Genomic DNA, 8184 nt, shown 5'->3' on the forward strand with positions numbered 1-8184 from the left:
AACGATGAAATTCACGGTTAAAAAACCCCTTGTATCGAACCGGATGCACTGATCGAACATCTACCAAGGGGTACAATTCAAAACACGCCCGCTTTACCTATATTTCAGTAACCCCTGTCAAAAATTGATTGGTATTTGAAGCGATAAGCATAGACTGCTATTACATCCCGTCCGTTGCCTTCGCTAGTCACGTGCTCATCCTCGTAATACGGTGGTATGCTATAAGAGTCGCGCGCTTCAACCCTCCACTTTCAATACATTCAACCAAAAAATAAACGTCGTTTCGGTACACAAATAGAAAAAAAAATGTTAGAATTTGTTTTGATTTTGGTCGTTGGTGTACTTTTGTACAAGATGATAAAACAAAACTCAGGTAGAGACTGTACGGAAAACCTACCCCCGGGACAGATGGGACTACCTATATTGGGAGAATCTCTGCAGTTCATTTACAAAAAGGTATAATGTAACACATTTGAATTATATGCTATTGTGATTAATCAAGGTTAATTTTTCCTCTTTCCACGGTTTTTGTTTGATTGTTTTTAAAAAAAAAATTATGTTTTTGTTTGTTTTCAAATATGCTACAATTCTTTAATTATTGTTGTTTTATCTTTCTAGGCGAAGTTTTTCGACGAAAGGCGTAATAAGCATGGACATATATACAAAACTCACCTGTTTGGGAACCCCACGATACGTATATCTGGAAAGAAAAATCTGGAGAAACTGTTCGCCGCAGAAAATAAACTTTTGCAGAGTGCTTATCCAACCTCAGTTAAGACAATCATAGGTAAAAATACCTTGGCGACCTCCGCTGGAAAAGTCCATGCGGACATGAAAGTGCAAATATTGAGATGTTTTTCTCCGGAATTCTTTGAGCAAAAATTCCCGGAGATATCCCATTTCTTAACAGATCGCATTTACGACTGGTGTCGCAGTTCCCAAGTTACAATATTTTCCGAACTCCATTCCACGTTTTTGGAACTTGCGTCAGTATCCTTAGTCAGCATGGATATGCCAAAAAGTGAAAAAACGCGGATCCAAACTCTTTATCATGAGATCACGGATAATCTATTCACACTTCCAATAAATCTACCTGGATTCGGTTTCCATAAGGTATGACCTTAAAATCAGCCTTATTTTTATTATTTCTCCACCTTTTACATATTCAAAGAATGTTTTTTTTTTCTTTCTTGCCTGCTGCATGAAAACTATTTGAACCAATCATAAATTATTATTTTTAATTAATTAAAAATAGTTTTAAAGTGCACATCTGATAAAAGTAGTATGATCTGAAAAAATCATTTTTATTTAAACCATTTAACGAGAAATATTTTAATGTAAACGACAAACTCTCTAATGATTTAAAATTATACAGTAATTCCTGTTTGGCCTACATAGGCAACAGAACGTACGCGGAAATGAACAGAGTTGATGCTTTGACCCCCCAGTCACTGGGCCAGATTCAGGTTATTGACCCCAGTCGCCTATCATTGCCCCTTCTCTCTGACGTAAAGTTAAGAGGTCTTCAAACGGACAAGAGTTGAACTAAAGTTCAACTTCTTCTCCCCGGTGAAATTATGAATGAAATGACGTCATTGGCAATGTTACTCACGCATGGCTATGTAGTAATGATTTCATTGTCATTGAAATTGGCACGTTCGGTTAATGACCCAGACGTTGAAGGGCTAAGAACTCTTTCTTGTAAAATCATGTCTTATAGATATGCGATAAATGTTCGCGATATTAAGGAGTTGTCTCTATATGATTGCTCATTTGTTTTGTGCTCCTTTTATTAATGAATTTTATTTTAATTTCATAGGCACTGAAGGCCAAGGAAGAACTGAATAACTTATTCCGGAACAGAATAAAGAGAGACGGAAAGACCTCTTGCGAACAGTTTCCGGCAATTCTGGAGACATTTTACAAAGCCCAGAATTCTGACTTTGAGGAGGATGATCTAGTTAATGGCATATTCGAGCTGATCTTTAACGCAGGAGAGACAATTAGCGCCTCTGCGATCTGTGTCCTTTGTCATCTCTCGCAATATCCACGTGTCGTTGAAAAACTTCGAGACGAGCTGTCGAGCGTTGACCTCCTGACTCCCCCAGAAGAAAACAACAACGATGTTGTTAATCTCAAGCCAGAGGTCCTAAACAAATTGTCTTATCTCGATTGCGTTTATAAGGAGATATTAAGAATTAGTCCTGCCATAGGCGGATCCTACAGAAAAGTTCTTCAGACGTTTGAGTTGGAGGTAGGCAAGTTAAAAAAAATCATAAACTGATACAATAATCGTTAACTAGTACCTTAGTTGCACAATATTTTGCTAAAGAGCGTTTCTCTTTTTTTTTTCTTTTTTTTAACTATCGTCATTTCCCCGGCCCAGGAAACAGTTTTATTGCATTAAGTATATTATATTATATTGGTATGTCGCTAACGACCATTTTGTGTTTTATTTCAGGGGTACACGATTCCGAAAGACTGGACTGTAGTGCTAGGGATTCGAGACACCCACCAGACAGAAACACAACTATCTGATCCCTCCGTGTTCTATCCGGAAAGATGGCTGGATGACGACTCTTCAAAACTATCTTTCTTCACCTTCGCAAGCGGGCCCAGAAGATGTCCTGGTAAAGGATACGCCAGCCTCGTTTTGAAACTCTTTATTGTCAAACTTTGCCAGCAATGTGATTTTACATTGTCCGAAAAGAACCCTGAAATGGTTGCCTTGCCAACACCAAGACCAAAAAATAATCTTACGGGGAAATTTATATCCCGTAAAGTATGAGGACATCCCATGATCTCTATTTTTGAACTTGGGTGAAATTGTAGTTTTGCTTTATAACACAAAATGTAAGTTGGGTATAACGTTTTGATCAACTGATGACGTCATCCTAACAAGCAGACTTGGCAACATTTGCCGGCCATTTTGTAACTCGAGTGAAATTGGGCACTGCCATAAAAAACGAGAAACTAGCTCTGATGAGAGTTGTATATATAGAGTCCCGGTGATAATTTTATATGTTTTTGACCTTTTTTTACCACAGACTTTCGTTTTTTATGCTTTCTGACATACGCACCGTCAGATACGAAATGCAAGAGTTTTATATTAGCCTTATCAATCTGTCTGTAACCATGTTGGTGACTACTTCTGATGTCCATTTATTGTTTACCTTATGAGTATTTTGTCATCTTATTTTTTTGAAAGAAATCCTAATGGTTTTGTTTTAAAGCTACTGAGGAATTTGAAGCACAATATGAAGCAATATGTCCATGAATTTACACATTCCTTGAACTTTTAAAAAAAATTTATTTGCAAAAACTGCCTTTTGGTTCAAATGCATTTGGTGGTTTATACGGCCTACAAGTGTATTGACTATTATACGAAATGGATCACTTTTGTTTGTACAAATTGATTTTCTTTGCCTTTAACGTTCATTGAGCGTTTAGGAATTAAGTGTAAGCATGTTTTTTTTTTTCATTGATTTTGATCTGCCTTGAAGTTTTATTGTGAAATAAATTTGTCGTACTATCATGCGACCTCTCCGATGCAGATCGTACAAAGCATGTTCGGGTGCGAAGAGGCATTTAAGCGAATCACAGATTCATCAGGCGTATCAATACAGTCTGTGTAGAGCAGTTCAAATCTACAAAACAACAACACGGGATTTATCTAATAAATCTATACAAACTTGTTTTGATTTCATGTAGTCTTATACCTTCCAAAACAAATACTGTAAAGCCATATGATGTTCTTCCAATTCCCAAACTAGTGAAACACCGAACAACAAAGAAAATCAAGATTATTTACCGTTTAGATGTATGTATTATTTATTTTTTGTCAATCAATATGTATTGTGTTTAGAATGTGAATAAATTTTGAACAATTAATCGGTCAATTTCAAGTCTTTATTTAATTTTTTTTACCCCCCCCCTTTTTTGCTAACGAGAAAAAAATCTATGGCGCCATGGGGTTTAATGACTTGGTTGTTTGTGACATTTATGATTTCTATGCTGAAGAAAAACTATTAAGGCACAGCAACATCAATTTAACAGGTACATTTCGAAAATATTTTAATCAGCCATTAAAACGCCATAATATCATAATATTCATGCAGTAAAAATTCTATAAAATGAATAATCATACATTTCGTGTAAATATACATAAACTTCTCTTTCCGCATGTGTCCATTGTGTAGGCATGTACACACTTCAATAAATCATATCAATTGTGTAAAGAACATGTTAGCATGCCATACGGTTTTTTCACGCCTACTGAAAACTTAAAAAAATGACACTTGTGTTAAAGCAATTAATTTTAAGCTTTAGTTTGCAGAGAAGCTGCATGGGCTCTTGGTATCAAGAGCACAAAATTAATGAATCAATTTGCATGATTTCGGGGAAAATGGCCCCCCTTGCCAACATTTGTTTTTGAATTGCATATGTCATTAAGTTATGATGGTATTTATGTTACTGTATTTCCGTATTTTACGCGAGTACTCAATTCCGCCGCGATGCAAAATTTTTTTGTCAAATCGCGGGAATATATAAAATCGCGAGTACCGAACTTTTGTCGTAATTTTACAAGTATTGGCAACATGACAAGGTTAATAATAGCCTTATGTTTGATCGGCCTTAATAAATTGCCGATTTTTTCTTGTCCTTCCGTTCGCACTTTGATAAAAAATAAATTTATCTGTGACGTGACGTCACTTCTGTCCATACCATGTCCCAGGATATCCTCGATTCACATTTTGCTTAATAACTCAATATTTATAATTACATCTGGGTTCAAACGATGTTCATTCAGAAGTATGAAAAAATTTCCGAGAGTTCTACTTTGACACCCCCCTCTAGCTTATCAGGTAAGATTTCAATACACGGCTAAAATGTGATGTCTACTGGGATTTTGTATTGCAACATCCGGCATGATAACGTTGAAAAATTGTGCGAGGTATTCCGAGTGACTTCCGAATAAAGAGAAAAGATGTCAGCATTCCCCACTATAAATCTCCGTAAGAAATCATTTTTCGTTCCAGTGAGTTTTTCTGAGTGAAAAATGATTATACATGATTGAAATTATCTTAGATGTTTTCCCTTTCATCTATTCTAATTGTACTTCTTTCGCAGGTATGTGTATTTTTATTAAATTTTGTCCAAATGTGATGCATAAATATCTTTAGACAAACTACAACAGGCGTGTGCACGGGGTAGTATATCAACAATAGTAACCAACAAAGACATGAACCAAACTAGTTCAAGGAATTATGAGAATCTTTCTTTTTCTTTTTTGTAATTCAATTGCTGTCTTCTTCTTCGTAACATATAATGTCTTCAGGGAAAACATCTGCTATTGATGCAATCGCAACTTCTCGGGCCTTTCCGGCAGGCTCAGAAAAACACCTCGAATGTATAACCTAGGCGTCTATGACAACCACCCCCCCCTTTTTTTTTTTTTTATAAAACTTGATATAAATACAACACATTTTACGAACTGTTGAGATGTAAGCTAGACTTTATTAAAGTAAATGATATATCCTAAAATATAACACAGAAGCGACTTATAAGGCTGTCTAGCCGATACATATTTTAATGGGAAGCGACTCCATTTTGTATAAAATTCTAACATCCGGTAATGTTAATACATTCGAGGTGTTTTTCCGAGCTTGCCGGAAGGGCCCGAGAAGTTGCGATTGCTATTGTTGAAGTCGATTGACATTTTTAATTATTGTGACTATCAAAATAATTCATTACCGAAGTATTATTCGTTGAAACTGTGAATATCCTATATTACAGAAACATTATCATTCTTTGTTTGACTCTCAAAAGAGAACTATTTCCTTTTTTGGGGGTTTTTTTTTGGTTTGGTTTGGGTTTTTGTTACTTATTGTGATCAATGAAAATCGTTGTATTAATTATTTTCTCCTCTAATATGTCAATTTTACACTACAGGAATGACATAGGAACATTTTAGAAAACATACTGTGTCCTACAGTACTTTAGAAAGTTTTACAATAGGTTCATCTATCATTTATACCAAAAAAGAATTCGAGTGTATTTACTTGTCAAAAGGCTATAAAAAAATGAGAAACGATACATCATAAATAAGGTGTTCATGTGGTACAGTTTTCCTGTTGTCCTTCTAATTAAAACCATCCTATATAATTGAATTATGTTGATATAACGATTCTCTAATAATTTAAAACACGACTGCATAATTTTAACCTGTTCTAAATACATGTCGTTAAGAAATATGTAACATTTTTTTAAAGAGGACTAAATGGTTGTTGATATATTCAGACTACTAGTATATTAATTGTCTTGAGAATGACAAAAGTCAAAACTGAAATATTTGGGGAGGGTTTTTTTTGTTTGTGTGTGTTGGGGTTTTATTTGGGTTTTTTTTTTGGGGGGGTGTTTTTTGTGTTTGTTTGTTTAATTTTTTTTTGTTATTTTTTTTTGTTAAATGATAGTAAATGGCCAAAAATATCGTAGTAACGATTATAAGGTAGAACTGGTGGGTAACTTGTTGATCATCACGCCTCCTTACAGAGAAGATGCTTATTGAATTTTTAAGAGTGCAAAGTGTCTATGATCCAATGATCCAGATGCATTTTTACCCAACCCCAACCCCCAGATATTTAAGTAGCATTCCCTTTTTTATTAACATTAAAATGAAGTACAACAGTCAAACACCTATGAACTATCTTTTAAAATCATTTTTTCATGAAAAAGTAATGGCACTTTAGTTAATTTCAGTTCTTTACCTTTGTGAAAAAAATTAGATCACACCCTTCATTTACTCAAGACAGAAAAACTGAGGTAATGTGTATTGTATATTCCAAAACCTGCATTAAAACAGTGTTCATTTTATCTTTTCAATCTAGCCTTTTATCATTAAAATATGTATTTCTTTTAAAGTAGAGACCTCAAATTTGGACATGATCATCACTAGTGATCTGACTTTATATATTTAAATTGAATTCCAATGTCATATCAAAATGACAAAGTTCAAATATGATGACATCATCTAGGACTTTTATAAATTTTTCACTTCTCTCAAATATTTTAAAACCTTTATTTATCTAAATCAAATTTTGATTTCTTTAGTGTACATTTTATGTTTATAAGACCTATTAGAATTTTTATAAGCAAGAGGTAAGATTTCATTCATACTTTGAATATAGAGAGGTGTCACTCCATGAAACAAAATAACTTTCGGAAAACTGAATTATAGGAAAATGTAAGCTTTTCTGCTGTATACTACGACAACCTTAGTTTTGAAAAAAAAACAGTTAGTATGGACGACTTACAAAGGCCCAATATCTAACAGAGGGCGATTACGCAATAATGAAAACGTTTTAAAAACATTCTCCCATCCCAAAATGTAAAAAAACTTTTAATAAGAAACTAAAATCGAGAAAAATGTATCATTTTATGGTAATGCCAGTAATTTTTCAAATTTGTTCTCCATTTCAGACTAACTACCTTTTTAAAAATACATAACCTTAACAAAGAATGTGGGACTCGTGAACTTGTTTTTGCACAGGTTAACAAGTTCTCCTCGCACAAGAAAAAAGAAACTAGTACTAAAAAAAGGTGGAAAGTACATTCAATTCATGCCTAGGAAAAATGTCTGCGTGATAACTTTACTCATTAGGAAACTGCATTTAATTTTAAAAACATATGTCTTAAAACTATTTGTGATGAGTCAGATCGGTGTTCTTTCATCCAAGTAAGGAAAGTGCATAGAGATAACCAAGGGCAAATCCGCTTATGCTTGATTATAGAAAACCGATACTCAATTTTTGTATTTATGTAGGCAGAAAGAAAACTCATTAAACCATTACAATCTATAATTCATATCTTTGGTGCAACAGCATTCGTTGGACATTCATGACAACGGAATAATTTTTTACATGTACATAAGCAATAAAGCAAAATAAACTCAATGTAAAATAAAACATTAAGGTAATGAGAAGTCTTGAAATATGCAGATTTAATGGCTATATCATTTACTGAAGATTGAATGTGTATTTGTTTTAATTTGTATAACCTGGTTTGCACGTCACAAGACACGTCACAATACACCACCGTCAAAAACTTACAAATCCGCTTGACGTTACGTTTGAATTTTGGACAGAATATTTACATTTGCAAATATGTTGCCTTATTTGAACCTAA

The 8184-nt window shown here is 34.0% G+C and overlaps 1 protein-coding gene across 1 annotated transcript; it reads left to right on the top strand.

Moving 5' to 3' along the window:
• The first annotated feature begins 270 nt into the window (after positions 1-270).
• Positions 271-3891, top strand: LOC128181253 (cytochrome P450 26A1-like). The gene is made up of 4 exons (XM_052849587.1): positions 271-456; positions 619-1113; positions 1820-2254; positions 2462-3891. The coding sequence occupies exons 1-4, from the start codon at positions 307-309 to the stop codon at positions 2786-2788; spliced, it is 1407 nt and encodes a 468-aa protein (XP_052705547.1). The 5' UTR covers positions 271-306; the 3' UTR covers positions 2789-3891.
• Positions 3892-8184: the final 4293 nt, after the last annotated feature.

This window comes from Crassostrea angulata, chromosome 4, assembly GCF_025612915.1.
Source record: "Crassostrea angulata isolate pt1a10 chromosome 4, ASM2561291v2, whole genome shotgun sequence".
In the NCBI taxonomy this organism is placed as follows: domain Eukaryota; kingdom Metazoa; phylum Mollusca; class Bivalvia; order Ostreida; family Ostreidae; genus Magallana; species Magallana angulata.

Bases quoted from the DNA above. Each gene is read 5' to 3' on its own strand.
- LOC128181253 (XM_052849587.1), top strand. From the start codon at position 307: ATGTTAGAATTTGTTTTGATTTTGGTCGTTGGTGTACTTTTGTACAAG. The intron at 457-618 runs GTATAATGTAAC...TTATCTTTCTAG, and splicing joins TGCAGTTCATTTACAAAAAG to GCGAAGTTTTTCGACGAAAG. The intron at 1,114-1,819 runs GTATGACCTTAA...TTAATTTCATAG, and splicing joins CTGGATTCGGTTTCCATAAG to GCACTGAAGGCCAAGGAAGA.